Genomic DNA, 16,590 nt, shown 5'->3' with positions numbered 1-16,590 from the left:
ATCAATTCAAAGTGAAAAAGTAGTATATTCGTGTGCTGTAGAGTTCGATTTGACTGGGCAGGTAGTGTTTGCTACTTTGGTTGACCGTTTTGTTCATGCTGCGGGGAAGAAGCCCTGGAGAATACCTACAACGTCCGCTGCGGAGGGTCGGAGGGCAGGTTCGTGCTGCCAGCAGCGCCGGATGAGGTCACGGAGCGGCTTCTCATGAACAACACAACAACGAAATCGTCAGATTTAGGGACGTCCAATTTGTAGATCTGTTGGGTTCCTTACCGGCGGCGTCTTGGGCGAAATTATCGGTCGTCTCCTTTCCTGGACGACAGCAATTGGTATCTGAGCAGGGGCAAGCTCTTTGAACGGCGCAGCACCCTCGCAAATCTCCCACATGATCACGCCAAAGCCGTACACATCCGCTGGCAGCGAGTACTTTTGACTTGCGAGGACTTCCCTGTATTGATATTGCGGTGGTCATATCATGGAGCATCCCCTCTGTTCACAACAAAGGCGCTACTGCACGTACGGAGCCATCCATTGAAATGTGCCGCAGCAGCCTGTCATCAGATCTGTTTGGTTATTAATGCGCGATATCCCGAAATCTGAAGTCGCACACACTGAATGTTAGACCACATTTTCGCAGCAAACTCGTCATGCTTATGAGATTCAACCGGCAAGCTTCACTTTCCCCTCCGCAGTCATGAGTAAATTTCTGTTTGTCGAAAAACGCGTGCAGGCATCAGTAAAGTTTCCAACGTCAATTAATATGCGATGAACGTACAGCGATTTTAGGTCCCTGGTTCGAAAGCACACAAATGACACAAGCTTAGAACAACAAACAACACAATACATCGGGCGATTCCGATCTCAAACCTGTGGATGATGTCGAAGGAGTGGAGAAATTGTAGCCCACGAGCGATATCCAACTGCATATGAACACACGCAATTAGAATAGTGTTTTGAGGCAAAACACGACTTTGACTTCTGGCAACCCACCATCATCTGGACTCGTTTGGTCCAAGATGCTGGGAACGGCGGAATTCGCCGAGCCTTATCGGGAACACCGTTGATCAGCTCACTAAAACACAACAAAAACAAAGAACAAATAAATTAGTAGAGCACTTTAATGACCATCAACATGGGCGTCGTACAACAGCGAAAACGGGAGATATTCCAGTACAATTGAAAGTGGATTCGCGCACACCGCGAGAAGCAACACTAACGACGGGTGAGACCCGAGGAGCTGCATCATCTCCACTTCATTTGCGAATTCTCGTTCTACCGCGCTACGATCAATGCCTGTGAAGCTGCAAAGGGTGTTGTTATGCGGTGAATTTCTTGACATGTGAAGAGGGATACAGTAACGCTGACGTACGACTTCACAGCAACTTCAGCCCCTCGCCAGCTTCCCTTATAGACTTGACAACTGCAGTACAATGCAACACCAATGTTTAGTCTGAGTCCATCCACCCAGACGTCGATCGAGATGGCGTACCTACTGCCAGTGCCAACAAGTTTTTGAATGGCAAGGTCCTTCCATCCAACTTCCCGAACCATGCATCCTGGTTTGAGTATCTTGGTCAAGGAAGGGGAGCTCATTTGCAGCCGTGCAGGAGAAGCGGGCGGCGCTGCTGCATTGGGTTTCTTCGGAGATAGGCGATGTAATCCTAGTAGATCCACGCTAGCGACAGGGGCAGGGGATCTGTGTTCTTCTGCTACACAGTTAACGTGTACGTGAGCTTCCAAGAATATAATACAAACTGTAGTAGGATGTTTTCATAACCTTGAATCAGAATGTAAACAACAGACATGCTGCTGGAGCAAAGCCACCGCACATCCTGCAAAAACCGCCACACCCGCGAGCAAAGTGATTCCTCTTTTCAGTCAATACAATTTATGGCATGACAGCTTACCTCGTCCGTCTTTAGAGGCACTGCTTCATTTGGACTATACCCAATAAGTTGTTAGTTTGTCTGCATGTGCATGTACGATAAGCTCAAGCGTCCAAGTGGAAATAAATCTCACCTGCGAAGAACTTTCAACGACACCCCTGGCTGCATAGCTGCTGGAATATGCGGCTCGATGATTTGGCGAAGTTCTAATAGAGTCCGAAACACTGGTACAGGAAACTGCTTCACTGTATCCTTGAATTTGCATCGGAAGAGCATTTGCCGCGAATCGTCTGAACAAACAAGCATATCCAGTGCCATGTTGGTGCTCCTGTACTCACTCTTACTGGTAGCTACATTCTCCAAACCTTGTCCAATTTTTTCAGAATATAATGTCGGTGCTGATGGGGTCGGCAGCGGTGTGCTGACATCGTACAGCGGTTGCCCATGACCGCCGATAGACGACTCGGCAGCAGACTCATCTAATCTCGAACACAAGTCCTTTACGAGCAGACGCAAGCTGTATCCCTGTGGCCACCCGCCGTGCAACCACGAGATATGCAGTCGCCCGTTCTGAAACAATGAGCGAGGAAGTTTCTGCCAGCATAGCCATGACCCAGTGAGTGACTAGCAGTTTTGCAGTGTACGATGTTTAGTCTGCAAGCTGCACGTACTTCACCCCCAGCTGTGCAGGAGATCATTGGGCATTCCCTGGGAAATCCTGGCGGGACCCGAAGATCCAACTCGATCCTGTCTTCCACGCGACCATAGGATTGAAGCTAAACAACAGCACAGAGTGTAACCAATGTGATAATCCAGAATTCACCAGTCGCGCGCGTGCTTACGTTTTTCTTGAGCAGTGCAAGTTGTATGACAACGCCAGCGCTCTCCGTCGACCCAATCCTAGCAATGCGGATCCTGCACTCGTCGTCACGCAATTTCTTTCGTTAGACAGCACTAGGTTCCTACTGCAATCCCCGCCAACTCACCCATCCACTCGCGGCAGTTTTCGCAGCTCCTTTTGAATTTGGATGTGGGCGAGCATGTTCTGGAGCTGCTGCTGCGCCGGCTGTGCAGCAATAAACTCGGCGTCAGCTCAGGGGCGTCAAAGCGCAATAGTGCGTAGCATTCTCCGACAGACCAACGGCAGGAATGATAAGTCCGGCTGGCTGTTTGCTCCGCGCATCTTGGCCGCCGAGTTCCTCCCTTGCTTCGTGCTTAGTGACCGACTTCTGAGCCAAGTTGAAGTAACCGCCTGCTGGAATGGCTACACTTGGCAGGTGCACCAACTTGCATAGGGACACTATCAAGAAATTCTTGACAAGAAGGTGTTCCCGGTGCTAGGCATTGGCCCCGTGTCGAAGCTATCAAGGCTGGATTTTGCTGGCTAGGATGGATTTCATTGTCATGTCTTTCACTTCGCCGGTGCCAAAAGCCAGCATTTTGTGGGCGCCAAATGTCTCGCCCCATGCACCTGATACAAGAACCGTGTTACCAGCCCCACCAATGCTCATTTCTACTTTTGCCTTCGAGTGCAAACGCCTCATCCTCCCCAAGACCAACCGATCAAGATGACTCGCTTCGTCTCGTGCCTCGCTATCGCCATGATCGCCGCCTTTGTGTCCGCCGAGAATGCCGCTGTCTCCGACGTCGTGGATGATGTGACCTCGGCTGCCAACACTGCCGGGAGTGCCGTGATCGAGGCTGCTAACGCCGCTGCTAGCGCCGCATCGCCCGCCGTGGCCACGACGGGGAGCTGGGTGGATGGCGCTGTCGACACGGTCTCCAGTGCTGCCGCGGACGCTGCAAATGCCACCGGCAGCTGGGTCGACGGGGCTGTCGGTACAGTGTCCAGCGCCGCTGGAACAGCCGCCGGAACGGCTGGAAGTGTGCTTGACAGCGCCGGGAGTATTATCAGCTCCGCGGCCGGCGAAGTGGCCAGTGCCGTAGGAGACGGCAGCGGCTCCTCTTCGGCCTCACTCGCTACAGTCTCCATGGCCGGGCTCGTCGCCACCGCAGCGCTCGTGCTGAACTTTGCGTAGACGAGATAGGCGCCTCCATTAAATCGTCAACCTTTTGATCATTGCTCCCCTTCGTCAAACTTTGATCATTGCCCCCATGTTGCTTGTTGCTCTTTGGTTGAAGTGGTCGGCTTGTTGGTGATTGGTCGCTTTTGCAATTTTGTGCTGGGTGGGACCGTCGCATTTCGGAATTTTTGTCGCGAATGTGGCGGAGCTCCTGGGGCGCTGCGGCACGGCGTCTGCGCAGCTGCAAGGCGAATGCAGGCACTCGTGGGGTCGCGAGAGGCTCTTTGTCGACTGCGTACGCCGCCACTGGCGCCGGACTCGCGGTCGCTGCGGTCATCAACTACGACAAGCGAGGTTTGGACCGGCGCTGGAGTGGCGAGAGCGCATGGAAACTCATGTGCTGGCTGTTGTGCGTGTTGTGTTGAATTGTGCAGAGGAAACGACGCTCTTGGAGACGCGCCCAGGGAGGGACAGTGTTCTATCGCGGAACTTCATCGCTGATGCGGTGGAGAAGGCGTTCCCGGCGGTAGTGAACATCGCTGTGGATTCAGGTACGATTGAGTGTTGCATGAATTCTTTCAAGTGGAAACATAGTTCATGCTGATTATCCTGGCGCTATCAACTGCAGGATATGTGGGCAGCAATGGATCGGGATTCATTATTTCTAAAGAAGGCCTGATTGTCACGAATGCCCACGTCATCGCGAGATGCAATCGCTACTCGAAGATTCAGGTGAGCTTCCCATGGGGTCTCTGAATATGTGAATTATGTATGAAGCGCTAACGTGTCGTGCATTATCGCTCGCAGGTGACGTTTGCGGATGGCAGTAACTACCCTGCCGTGATACACAGCGCAGACCCTCTTTCGGACATTGCCCTTCTCCAGATCAAGTCGGACGACGTCAAGGAGTGGCCTATGATTTCGATCGGCTCGTCATCGGAGCTGCGTGCTGGTGAGTGGGTATGCGCTCTTGGCAGTCCATTCTCCTTGCAAAACAGCGTGAGTGCCGGCATCATCAGCGCCGTCGCACGGCACAGCAGCGAGCTGGGCTACCCGCAGAAAGGAGGCGAGTACATCCAGACGGATGCCGCCATCAACGCTGGTAACTCTGGCGGCCCGCTCATCAACTTGGACGGCGAGGTGATCGGCATCAACACGATGAAAGTGGACGGCAGTGTTGGCATCTCCTTCGCCATTCCGGCCGACACGGCAGTGCAGGTGATCGAGCAGCTACGCAAGCACAAGAAGGTGGTGCGCCCGTACATCGGCATGCAGATGATCAACTTCAACACACGAGAGCTTCGGGAAATCGGCCGGCTGTTCCCGGACGTGAAGGAAGGTGTGATCGTCAAGTCCGTGACCCCCGGCTCGCCCGCGCACAAGGGAGGCGTTCTGCCCGGCGACGTGATTGTCTCGTTCGATGGGAAGAAGGTGTACAGCACCAAGGACATTTTGTCCACGGTGGGCTACACGATCGGGCGTCACATCCCCGTGCAGGTGAAGCGCCGCGGAGATAATAACGTCGTCAAGCTGCAGGTCACGACAGAACCGCTGCCACCACCAATGCAGCAGTTCCGAGGCTAGAAGTGTGCATGTTGAAGCGCGATGGACAATGGATTTTCGTGTCCACTTAATATGCTCACTTAATATGGTTACTTTAAGTGCAAACCGCGTTTTGGCTGCGCATTTCAAGTTGGACACCAACTAAGAGAAGACACGATGGCCGATCCGCAGCCCGTGAAGGTGCCGCCGGCGTTCAAGCCGCTGCTGCCGTTTGTCCGGCGTGCCGAGGAGCTGGACAGAGACACGTCGCGCCCGGAGTCCAAGCTCATCGCGTACTTCTGCCGCCAGTACGCCATGGAGATGGGAATCAAGCTGCGCGAGAACGACGCGTCCAACGAGGCGACGGACTATTTGCTGTCGCTCATGGACCGTCTCGAGACCGAGAAGAACAATCTGCCAGACTTTACGCAGGAGGAAGGAAAGGTCAGTGGACGGTGCATTAGATGCGAGGCTGCGCTGTAGATGCTGAGTCAAATTTGGTCGCGGGACAGGAAATCTGCGAGGACTTCGCCATAGAAATCTTCTCCAAGGCGGACGATGAAGACCGCGCAGGGATGGCGAACAAGTATGTGGTGGTAGGGATTGTGATGTAGGATATGGTCGTAGAGCTTACGGTTTTGTTGTTTTTCATTGATTGATCGTCTGCAGGAGCACTGCTCGTACGTTCTACGCTGCTGGCACGTTCTTCGACATTCTGAACCAGTTTGGAGACATATCGGACGATGTAAGGGTGGCGTGCATGTGATAGATAGCGGCGGCTAATGAATGCTTCTGTAATTGGCCGTTTAGGTTGCTGAAAAGCGACGCTACTGCAAATACAAGGCAGCCACGATTCTGAAAGCCATCAAGGAAGGGAAGACACCGGAGCCTGGGCCTCCAGATGAAGTGGATATCAAAACGGTAAGAATATTGTGGAATTGCTGGCATTTTGTGGGACTTACTGGTGCTTGTGTTCTTAGGAGAATGACGGGAGCAGCGATGCCGTATCAGCAATTGTTTCAATGCCTCCTGCCCCGCAGCCAGATGTGAAAATGCCAATGTCCCCAACCCCACAGCCTTCAGAACCAGCGCACAGTCAGATGCAGTTCCCTTCGCTCACCGAATCGGTGAGATCCGCCGGTGCAATGAGCGCTAGCGAACTCGAAAACAATTGGCATGGGCCTTCTTCCACTCCAGCGCAGCACCAACCATCAGCCCCGAGTCATTCGGCCTCAGCACCTGCAGCGCCACCGACACCGGTATATTCAGCTCCTGTGGCACCGCCTGCTCCGGCCTACCAACCCCCCTCTGCCCCGGCACCGGTGTACGAGCCTCCTGCCGCTCCGACACCAGCATACCAACCTCCCTCTGCCCCAACGCCAGCGTATCAACCTTCTCCCAGCTATACACCGCGTAATACTCCTGTTTCGCAGAACGAGATCAACGACGCGATCGAGTTCGCCAAGTTTGCAATCGCTGCTCTCAAGGTGGGTGCAATCCTGTTGCTTAGCCTTTTCAGTGAATCTGCGGTGCTAATCATTGTCTCCCCAGGTGAAAGACGTGAAGCTCGCACAAGAGCGCTTGGAAATGGCGTTGAACAACATTAGATGAAGTGTGAACGTTTGTACGTGAGACATAGTCATACTCTCAAGAGGAATTTGCTTGGCTTGCCTGTTTTGTCTAAAAGCTGAAGAAGTGCCTGTTTACTCGTTCTTCAGGTGTGCGCCCTTGCGTGACGGGAGCGTTGCTAGAGTTGCTTGAGCCCAGTCCTTCACCTCTGAAAACTGCGCTAGAATCTCAAATACTGCAAAGCAAACGAGTCATTAGCACTAGCATATCACATTCACAAAAATGAGACGCACCATGGTTGACGGTCAACACACGCGTTGCAGAACCCATTTCGACAACAGTGTCGAGTGGAAGCTTTGCAGTCTCAATGCCTTGCTCGACCGCCTTCTCGTAGGTGATGCCCTTCAAGCGGTTGCGATCCACGATGCCGCCAATGATGTACACTTTGTCTCGGCTCAACTTCGTGATGGTGTTGGGCGAGTCGGCCGTAAGATACACGAGCGACTCCTTCTTGAACAGCTCCATGTAGCTCTTGGTTGATCCGGAGAACTGCAAATAACGAGGCGAATATTAGTCGCGTTTCTTGCCAGGTCATTATTCATCCATTAAATGCCTCACTTACCGCCTGCCACTCGTGAAACCCACTGATCTTCTCCAAGTTCTTCCTAATGTCGCCGTGTAGCGAAGTGATGCATGCGCTAATCAAAGCAAGGACCATGTTAGAACAAATACCATGACGCCAATCCCGCCCAAGTTTCACTTCACACGTACTTCATGGGTGTCCGGCTCCGTCGGTTCACTCCGTATGAAAACCTACCAATGCCACCAAGTTTAAACCCCGTTCAAGCCTCATCACCATCCCTTTAAGCCAGTAATAACGCACATGATCTGCTGCGAGAGGCTTTTCTTCTCTTTCTCGGTCATCTTCTCCTCGAACTCGCAGTCGATGACCACCTTGACGCCTTCCTCCGCAGCCATGAGGAACGTCTCACGCTTGGCAATTGTGCGCTCTTTGCGGCGCAACACTGCCTCCTCGCTCATGTCTACCTCCTTCGGTGGCGGAATGGTTCCACTGGCCTTCTTGGCGCGCTGCTGCTCTTGGCGCTTGAGCTTCTTCTCCGCCTTGCGGTCCTCCCACTGCATGCGGCGCTTCTCCTTGCGCATCGCGCGCTTCGAGACCTGCTTGGCATCTTCTGCAGTGGTGCTTTCAGTGGTAACATCCACTGGCTGCTGCCCAGGCTGCTCGGTCAAAGCAGGAGCTTCCGCCATTTTCGTCGACTGGCTGTCAAGTGTCCACCAGTGGATTTTCACTTGGCTTCACTATGCATCGACTTAGATAGGTCTCCAGCAACATGCAAGATTGATCTACGCATCGCTGGTGTCCACTGGACATTGTCCAGTCTACATGTAGTACTTTCAGATGAAGCTTTAACTGCTGCTACAGGAAGGCCAAGAGGGCCGTGCTGGGCCCCGAGCCCGGCGTACACAGTAGATACCAGGTAAACCATCACAATAGGTAATCCACAATAATAAGGCAAACTTTACCCACGCCAAAAACTTCAAACAGCCAGTTGGAAAAAGTCCAGATCCTGTACAAGAGAGATCGTCGATGTCGACGGTGACGGACGCGCTTGTCAAAGGCGCTGTCGGTGGCGCCGGCTTCCTCGTCAGCGCCTACACGCTCGCCAAGTTCATCGTGGCCACGCCCGTGGTGCGTATCTTCGGGCCAATAGCCCCGAGATCGATAAAGTATCCAACTGACGTATGCGACTGCTGTTTTAGAAAGTTGCGGAGCGGGGCGAGGCTGAACATGAGCTGGATGTTGTGCTGTGCTTCGATACGAAGAAGTTTTCCCAGGAGGCGGTGGACTTCTTCGTGCAGATGGTGCAACACCAGAGCCACTTGACGCTCGCCCCCAAGACGAAGAACATACTGGAGCAGCACGAAGAAGCCGAGGACAAGAAGGAAGGCACGAGAGCTGAACAGACGTACTACCTGCTCGGAGCAACGCACACGACGCTGGTGGCGATCAAGGAGAAGATGGAGCGTGCGTTGCACGGCGACGTGAGTGAGGATCCTGTGCCCGAGCATTTCTGCTCTGGAGACAGGGTCGACCTCCTTTTGTTTGAACTTGGACGCTTGAAAGTGCATCCTTCCTACTACCACCCTACTGGAGACAGCAAACTTGAGAAGGCAAATGATGATGGGGCTCAAATGCCTGAACCGTTCCAGGATGAGGAACACGGGCTCCTCTTGCAGCAGGCGATGCACACACAGTTGTTGACAGATCATTTCCCGTTACATGATGACGAAGAGCGCATCGAGTTGGTGGAGACTTGGGTGAAGCGGTGGGCCAGTCTGCAGCCACTGAATGTTGTGCGCTCATACTTTGGCGATGAAGTTGGGTTTTACTTTGGCTTTCTCGGGATGTACACGCAGTGGCTCATGCCGTTGGCAGTGGTCGGCTTGTTGACGCTTGTGCTTGATTTCTTCCCTGGCTGGGCTGCATATGGCCGTGGGTTGTATTCACTTCTGGTGACAAGTTGGGCGACGGCATTTTTGAAGTTTTGGAAGCGCCGCGAGAGCACGCTCCGCAATGAGTGGGGGATATCGGCTACAGATTCGTTGGCACTGGAGCCTACTCGCACTGATTTCTTTGGCGAAAAGCGGTTTGACCCTGTGGAAGGATGTTATTACACATTCTTTTCATTCAAGGATCGCGCGAAACGCTATCTGGTTACAATGTCGGCGACTATGGCTGCGATGGCTGTTGTCACGTTCCTCATGGTTGTCTACTGCTGGATGGAAGAATGGTTCGCTATCGCCTTCACTCCTGCTACCGGGTGGGGCGGCTTTTACGAGTATGTATCGCTCGTGCCCTCAATCATTTACTCGGTCGTGGTCCTGTACGTGGATGGAAAATATTCCGAGCTTGCATCCTATCTGACGCTCTACGAAAATCACCGCACCGATAGTGATGTAAGTTTATTCTTCCAGCAGTTTGCGTTGTATTAATTGGATTGTGTTCTAACTTGCCGCGAAACTTGTATCTTGAACGTGTTTCAGTTTGCGAACGCTCGTGTCCTGAAGTTAGCGCTGTTCTACTTTGTGAACAACTTCGGCTTCTTGTTCTACGTGGCATTCAAGACCCGTGACATGGTTCTGTTGGAGCAAACGTTGAGCTCCTTGTTGATCACTCGACAGCTTTTGGGTAATCTACAGGAGCAGCTAATGCCCTATCTAAGCAAGAGATCGTCACTCAAGGCAGAAGCTGGAAAGATGGCCAAGGAAACACACAGCACCAACTCAATTGTCAACAAGGTGGATGCGGAGCTTCTGTTCCCTACCTATGACGGCACCTTCGATGATTACTTGGAGATGTTTGTGCAGTTTGGGTACGTGTGCTACCTCATGTGGATGTGGAGCTGACACTAATATGCGCATGCGCTAACGTACTATAATGCTTTGTTGCGGTACTCTAGGCAAGTGACCCTGTTTGCATCGGCGTATCCTCTGGCCTCGCTTTGGAGCCTCTTCAACAACATCATGGAGATTCGTAGCGATGGCTTCAAGCTCTGCGTGAGCTTCCGCCGAAGCCACCGCACGTCTACCCACGGCATCGGCACATGGTACTATGCCTTCAGTGCGCTGGGCTACCTGTCAGTGATGACGAACTGCGCAATTTTTGGGCTGCACTCAGGATTCCTCAACAGGCTCTTCCCGAAGATGTCGTTTGCCGGATCGCTGGTCGCCATTGCGCTGATGGAGCACGCCATGATCGCTGTCAAGGTGTGCGTGGAGATGTTCGTGCCAGACACGACCGCCGCGGTCGTCGAGGCGCACCGCATGAAGCGCGCGTGGCTGCGCAAGAAGGCGTCGCTGCAAGTGGAGCTGTCGTCCCGCCGGCTGCTGCAGCGCCAGCCATCGGACGACAAGCAGGATGGTGGCGATGTTGAGAACGATGCGCCGTCGCAGGAAGCGATTGCCGCCGCCGACGTGAATGAGTGGCTGAGTCGTGAGAAGGAGCGGCGACTGAAACTCGAGCGCGAGCTCAAGAGCCTGAACGATTTGTACATGGGCTGGATCCGCGAGGAGCAGACCAAGCGCAAGAAGACGGAGCACAAGCTGGCGGCGCTCATGGAGCACGTCAAGGTGCCGCTGCACGCCATGAACGCGTCGAAAGAGAGCTAGAGCAGTGCGTCAAGTAAAGTGCAGACCGTAGCTCTGGAATGTCATGCCTTTCGAAAAGTGTACCCATTGCAATCCTGGTCGTCGGAAGGTTATTCTGTTTTATGGGTCCGACCGCCGAACAGAATAGTAAAACGACCGGTCGTCGGTGGAGAGAGCGGGCACATTTCTCCCCGGGCACGACGTCCCGCGTGCCAACCGCGCGGATCAGTTGCGAATAAACGAGCAGCAGAGCGAGCACCATGGCGGCGAGTCAGAGCGAGTTGGACCGGCAGATCGAGCAGCTCAAGCGCTGCGAGTACCTCAAGGAGTCGGAGGTCAAGGCGCTGTGCCAGAAGGCGCGCGAGATCCTCGTGGACGAGAGCAACGTGCAGCGCATCGACGCCCCCGTGACGGTGAGGCCACTACTTTAAGTAAACAAATAAGGGGAGAGCAGATATGTATTTATTTTATGATGTCGTGCTTGTCGGCAGATCTGCGGTGACATCCACGGCCAGTTCTACGACCTGAAGGAGCTGTTCAACGTGGGCGGAGAGTGCCCGGAGACCAACTACCTCTTCATGGGAGACTTCGTGGACCGCGGCTTCTACAGTGTCGAGACGTTCCTGCTGCTGCTCGCGCTCAAGGTGCGTAGGTTGACTCCCGAGGGGGGAGGGAGGGAAAAGCTGATGATTTGGTTCTTAACTGATGTAGGTTCGGTACCCGGATCGCATTACGCTGATTCGCGGCAACCACGAAAGCCGTCAGATCACACAGGTGTACGGCTTCTATGATGAGTGTCTACGCAAGTATGGCTCTGTGAACGTGTGGCGATACTGCACGGAAATCTTCGATTATTTAAGTCTGTCTGCAATCATCGAGGACAAAATCTTCTGTGTGCACGGCGGTCTGTCCCCGTCGATCAACACGCTTGACCAGATCCGCATCATCGACCGCAAGCAGGAAGTCCCGCATGACGGCGCTATGTGTGACCTGATGTGGTCTGACCCTGAGGACATCGACGGTTGGGGTTTGAGTCCCCGTGGTGCTGGTTACCTGTTCGGCGGCGACGTCGTGGAGAAGGTGAGGAGATGTTGTTTGATGTGTTGCTCTCTAGGATCAAAGGCGCCGGAAGGATGCAATTTGTGTGGCAATTTGTGATATCTCACGCTGATGTTGCTGCTGTCTTGGCATGGGGTGATAATAGTTCAACCAGACGAACGACATTCAGCTGATCTGCAGAGCGCATCAGCTCGTGATGGAAGGACATAAATCCATGTTCAACAACGCACTCGTGACGGTTTGGTCGGCGCCCAACTACTGCTACCGATGCGGCAACGTCGCGGCTATCCTTGAGCTCGACGAGAACTTGGAACAGCGATTCAAGGTGCGAAAGAGCGAGATCGTTGTGCGTGTAGCTGCAACTCACTAGGGACTGACCACTACGCTATTGTTTCTATGAATGCGGAACATAGATTTTCGAGGCGGCGCCGCAAGATGCACGTGGCGTGCCTGCAAAGAAGCCGGCCCCAGACTATTTCCTGTAAGACGTCGAGCAGACCGATCGTTAACAGCGGGCGTGTGCTGCTTTAGAAGGCGCGCTTCCACTCGGCGCGACGGTGGAGAGCGTTGCAGCAGTCATGGGAGGTACAGCAACGAGCGAAAGAGCAGACGAAGTGCCGACGATGCAGGGAGGAGCAAAGAAGGCTGCGGCCTAGGAGCTACTTGAAGTATATTTTTTGGGTTTCGAGACTTCACAGCTCCATTCATGCAGATTCGCGCTGTATAGCTAGCTACCGACAGTAGTTGGGGCCTGTCGCGAACAGTAAAAAGGAAATAGCAGGCTGTGCAAACACCAATGGCAATATTCATATCACTGAGGCTGTATTACTGCCAGGTCTAACCTTGTGCGCCACGTCACACACGACCATCACTCTTGAGATCAACTTTTGATAAGGAATGAAGGCTTGGAGCGACGAGTGGAGGTGTGCGCAGCTGCGGCTGCACCTGCGCAGCGAGCAGCTCTTCCAAGGTAAGCGATAGCTCTACAGGTAGAGCAGACGATTGTGGAGTGGTTTGTGCCTGAAAATATGTGCGGTATTGCCACTGCTAGGGGAGACTGTAAACGTGGAAGTCTGTGCGGATGTGGCGCCTTCATCTGGTGGATCCAAGCGCGAGCAGGAGGGGCAGAAAGCTGCTGGGAAATTGCTGCTGCGATGGCGGGAACATTGTGAGGACGCTCATGTGCAGATTCAGGTCGTGCAGGTCACAGAACCGGACCCACACGCGAGCAGCTCCACTCCGTCCCGGACGACTTTGTTTCGACAGGAGACGCAGTTCTCCCACGTTTCAGTGGATCACGTGGAGGGCAGTCCTGAGCCTGTGGTGAAGCTCAAGGCTCAGTTCGACTTGAGAGTGCGTCACGATTTCTGGGGCCGAGAGGTGCTCCTGATTGTGCACATTTCGCCGAAGAATGGCGTTGTTGGTGTTGGTGACGGGTCTAGCCGTGGAAAGGGGAGAAATAGAGGCTTGGATCATGGAGTAAGGGGGTCACTTGGAGCTTCTGTACTTCTGGACGAGTGGGCGAGCTCCCAGTTGCTGGCGCTTACCAGGGAAGAAGCACAGCCGACGCCGATGATGACACGTCGTGTTGAGCAGAGGATCATGGTTACCAAGCCGTTGCAACTCAATGTGGAGACTCGCGAGCTAGCTGGACAGCGTGTGGGTATCCTGGCTCAAGCCTCAAACGCACACTCGACGTTGGCGTTGGCGGTGAGGGACTTGCATCTTCATCTGGACCAGTCGTTACGGACTCAGAACGCGTCGAACAGGGATACAAGTCGCTTCCGCATCGTGAGCGGCGACAAAGTACCGTTTCCAGTAGTGTTGCTTCCACAAGAGCGCTACAACTTCCTCTTTGTGCTGGAGCCGGTAGAGCTTGTGGTGACAGACGAGTCACTCGAAAGGTCAGAAGGAGTTGAGTACGAGCAAGTGAAAACCAGCACACAGAGGACAGGCAAGTCGCCGTTGGCACATGGTTCGGCTGCATCTACTGCTCAACACACCTTGCTAACACTGTCGTGGCAAGCGGTCACCGTTTCAATGGATACAATTACGGAGAATCGCACGATTGTTTGGTCCCCGAAGGCCCCCTCTCGCCAGTTTGTCTCGCCCACAAGTGACGAGAACGAACCCAGGGAAGGTATGCAAAAGCTGGTGTCATTTGTGCTAGCGGAGCACGCGAACCGAGGTGGCAAACCCTATGCAGATTTCAAATGCGTGCGACTTCTTCCGGACTCAGCGTTGCACACGACAATCGCACCGCTATCGTCTAGTATTGCGATCGGAAGTGCAGCCACTTTGTGCATCACGGTGGCGAACCGCTCTGCATACACCGATTTTGACTTGACACTGATGCTCCCTTCGCAAAAAGAAGGCATTCTTGAAGGGAGTACTGGCACCTTGTGCGCTGCTCCTACAGCCGTGGGCTTCGAGGCCTCTCACCGGTTGGGGTACGTTCGGAGAGCATTTGCCGTGTGCAATGCACTTTTCAAAGTTGAGAGACAGTAACTAATCATGTCTTGCCGTATCCAGGTTATTACGTCCAGGAATGAGCGTCCGAAGAAGTTTGCACGTTGCGTTCATCCGATTGGGCAAGTGCAAGCTGGGTGCATTGGTTCTGGTGGATCACTTGACACGTACTTGCTTCGTATCTGACGACTGGGAGGTTTTCATCAAAAACTGAACACGGCGGTTCGCCGCGTCTTCTTGATATCATGCGCGCCTGTTCACTGGCATTATGCAACAGCGCCATGCTGTAAACGACTGACCAGCTAGCCAGAATCAACAGATAGTCAGCGCTGCAAGGCCACAAGCAGAAAAAGAGAGAAAAAAGCCCGCGCCCGTCGAGTGCACGCCATTCGGTAGCAGAGCGCTTCCGACGCGGCCATCTCTCAACCACGGCGGCGAAATGGCCCGCCGAACAAGCGATAGGATGTCGGCGGCCACAAGTTCAAGCGCGGATGGCATTGTCGATGATGAAGGAGCTCTACGTGAGTCGTGGCTCTATCGATCAACATTATGTGTGGGCGAAGAGAAAGATAATGAAGACGACGATGACAACGATGTTGGTGCTTGTGGGTGGTCTCCGCTGTACACGCCCACGCCTTGTAATGTTGTTGCCAAGGCAGGAACAGGAGGTGAAGCCCACATGACCATTGGCTTCGAAGCGAGAGCAGAGGTGGAGATGGACGTGTCGTCGAATGCATGCCCTCGAAAGGGGAGGCGTAGATTACCGCTCATCTCTGGATTTTCAAACTCGGAGGCTCTGCGGGCACAACTGCCACGAAATACAAGTAAACAGGCTCAAATAACGCAGTGTGACGCTATCTCGAAAGCTAAAGGGCTGAGCAAGATCAACTCGAACTTCGAGCAAGCTACAGATACTGCTAGCAACTCGTTGTTGCCGTCGATTGATGACGTGGAGGCCAACCGGAGAAAGTGGGATTTGGAGAGAAAGTTGCAGGACTCGAATCGAAGTGGCCACTCAGTGAATGTGGTTGGCATTCCAGAGCGAAAACCCGATCTGAGACGGAAGCTACAAATATTAAACCCTATTTTCCCCTCTGTGGTTGAAGTGGAGGCCAACCAACGAAAATGGGACCTTGAGAGAAAATTGCAAGATGCGGATCGAATTGGTGTGGCGGTGGATGAAACCAATGCACCAGAGCAAAAACCAAGTTTTAAACGGAAGCTCCAGACCTTAAACCCCTGTGGCATGAAGATGAATCCTGTTGTTCCCTCTGCGACTGAAGTGGAGGCCAACCGAAGGAAATGGGACTTGGAGAGAAGACTACAAGATGCGAAGGGATTTAATGGGGCTGGTAATAAGGCTGATGCACCGCAACAAAAGCGAGACCTCAGGAGAAAGCTACAAAGTTTGAATCCTTTTGTAGTAAATCCTATTACCCCCTCGGCAGCTGAAGTTGAAGAAAATAGACGGAAATGGGACCGTGAAAGACAATTACAAGACGCAGATCGAATCAGTATGGCGGTGACTATCAGCGATGCACGTGGACGGAAATGTGACTCAGCGCAGAAACTACCGAGATTGAAACTTGTCGCTTCTTCCGTATCTGGGCAAGAATCCAGCATGAAGAAATGGGCGTTGGAAAGTAGTTTGTCCAACATGGAGGACCGACTGGAACTTAAATTGCAAATGTCCGAGAGTGATGGTACAGGTCGAAAAAGAGAACCCGAAGCATTCCCAAGGACCGGTCGGTTTGCTATGAATCGAGAACGACACGAATTTGAGATGAGCGAAGCTTTGGTCTACCTTCTACTATTTTCCAGCACCGCTGTCTTGCACTGCGCCATATTCAACTTTAATTTCGAGCTACGAC

The 16,590-nt window shown here is 53.2% G+C and overlaps 8 protein-coding genes across 9 annotated transcripts; 6 read left to right on the top strand and 2 right to left on the bottom strand.

The window, feature by feature from the left end:
* Positions 1-93: 93 nt before the first annotated feature.
* Positions 94-3,069, bottom strand: KRP23_6107 (Serine/threonine-protein kinase STY46; the record flags this gene model as incomplete). Of its 2 annotated transcripts, none has more annotated exons than XM_067891257.1 (18): positions 94-198; positions 274-448; positions 521-596; positions 666-706; positions 776-790; positions 868-920; positions 991-1,072; positions 1,146-1,301; positions 1,370-1,420; positions 1,490-1,709; positions 1,778-1,832; positions 1,908-1,941; positions 2,020-2,176; positions 2,252-2,480; positions 2,558-2,662; positions 2,729-2,801; positions 2,873-2,952; positions 3,025-3,069. In XM_067891257.1, the coding sequence occupies 18 exons, from the start codon at positions 3,067-3,069 to the stop codon at positions 94-96; spliced, it is 1,752 nt and encodes a 583-aa protein (XP_067745631.1). The 2 variants fall into 2 exon arrangements, with proteins under 2 accessions (XP_067745631.1, XP_067745632.1); XM_067891258.1 differs by having other exon boundaries at positions 1,490-1,706.
* Positions 3,070-3,454: 385 nt separating this feature from the next.
* KRP23_6106 (uncharacterized protein) lies at positions 3,455-3,925 on the top strand (the record flags this gene model as incomplete). The annotated part of the gene is made up of 1 exon (XM_067891256.1): positions 3,455-3,925. The coding sequence occupies one exon, from the start codon at positions 3,455-3,457 to the stop codon at positions 3,923-3,925; it is 471 nt and encodes a 156-aa protein (XP_067745630.1).
* Positions 3,926-4,107: 182 nt separating this feature from the next.
* On the top strand, positions 4,108-5,494 carry KRP23_6105 (putative protease Do-like 14; the record flags this gene model as incomplete). The annotated part of the gene is made up of 4 exons (XM_067891255.1): positions 4,108-4,264; positions 4,345-4,461; positions 4,539-4,642; positions 4,718-5,494. The coding sequence occupies 4 exons, from the start codon at positions 4,108-4,110 to the stop codon at positions 5,492-5,494; spliced, it is 1,155 nt and encodes a 384-aa protein (XP_067745629.1).
* A 135-nt stretch (positions 5,495-5,629) lies between these two features.
* Positions 5,630-7,063, top strand: KRP23_6104 (MAMMALIAN LYST-INTERACTING PROTEIN 5-like protein; the record flags this gene model as incomplete). Its single annotated transcript, XM_067891254.1, has 6 exons — positions 5,630-5,896; positions 5,965-6,038; positions 6,122-6,197; positions 6,263-6,373; positions 6,433-6,939; positions 7,004-7,063. The coding sequence occupies 6 exons, from the start codon at positions 5,630-5,632 to the stop codon at positions 7,061-7,063; spliced, it is 1,095 nt and encodes a 364-aa protein (XP_067745628.1).
* A 92-nt stretch (positions 7,064-7,155) lies between these two features.
* KRP23_6103 (tRNA methyltransferase 10-like protein A) lies at positions 7,156-8,290 on the bottom strand (the record flags this gene model as incomplete). The annotated part of the gene is made up of 5 exons (XM_067891253.1): positions 7,156-7,256; positions 7,315-7,570; positions 7,644-7,719; positions 7,793-7,834; positions 7,905-8,290. 5 exons carry the CDS (start codon positions 8,288-8,290, stop codon positions 7,156-7,158), a joined length of 861 nt encoding a protein of 286 aa, XP_067745627.1.
* A 340-nt stretch (positions 8,291-8,630) lies between these two features.
* Positions 8,631-11,212, top strand: KRP23_6102 (Anoctamin-10; the record flags this gene model as incomplete). The annotated part of the gene is made up of 4 exons (XM_067891252.1): positions 8,631-8,732; positions 8,804-10,000; positions 10,088-10,416; positions 10,504-11,212. The coding sequence occupies 4 exons, from the start codon at positions 8,631-8,633 to the stop codon at positions 11,210-11,212; spliced, it is 2,337 nt and encodes a 778-aa protein (XP_067745626.1).
* Positions 11,213-11,451: 239 nt separating this feature from the next.
* On the top strand, positions 11,452-12,735 carry KRP23_6101 (Serine/threonine-protein phosphatase 4 catalytic subunit; the record flags this gene model as incomplete). Its single annotated transcript, XM_067891251.1, has 6 exons — positions 11,452-11,604; positions 11,683-11,835; positions 11,903-11,997; positions 12,226-12,271; positions 12,396-12,575; positions 12,664-12,735. The coding sequence occupies 6 exons, from the start codon at positions 11,452-11,454 to the stop codon at positions 12,733-12,735; spliced, it is 699 nt and encodes a 232-aa protein (XP_067745625.1).
* Positions 12,736-13,147: 412 nt separating this feature from the next.
* Positions 13,148-14,933, top strand: KRP23_6100 (uncharacterized protein; the record flags this gene model as incomplete). The annotated part of the gene is made up of 3 exons (XM_067891250.1): positions 13,148-13,220; positions 13,302-14,700; positions 14,783-14,933. The coding sequence occupies 3 exons, from the start codon at positions 13,148-13,150 to the stop codon at positions 14,931-14,933; spliced, it is 1,623 nt and encodes a 540-aa protein (XP_067745624.1).
* Positions 14,934-16,590: the final 1,657 nt, after the last annotated feature.

The sequence above is a fragment of the Phytophthora ramorum genome, assembly GCF_020800215.1.
Source record: "Phytophthora ramorum isolate Pr-102 chromosome Unknown Phyram_PR-102_s0005, whole genome shotgun sequence".
Classification (NCBI taxonomy): domain Eukaryota; phylum Oomycota; class Peronosporomycetes; order Peronosporales; family Peronosporaceae; genus Phytophthora; species Phytophthora ramorum.
Note: the sequence above shows the minus strand (reverse complement) of the source record. Positions and strands in the feature narration are given on the sequence as shown.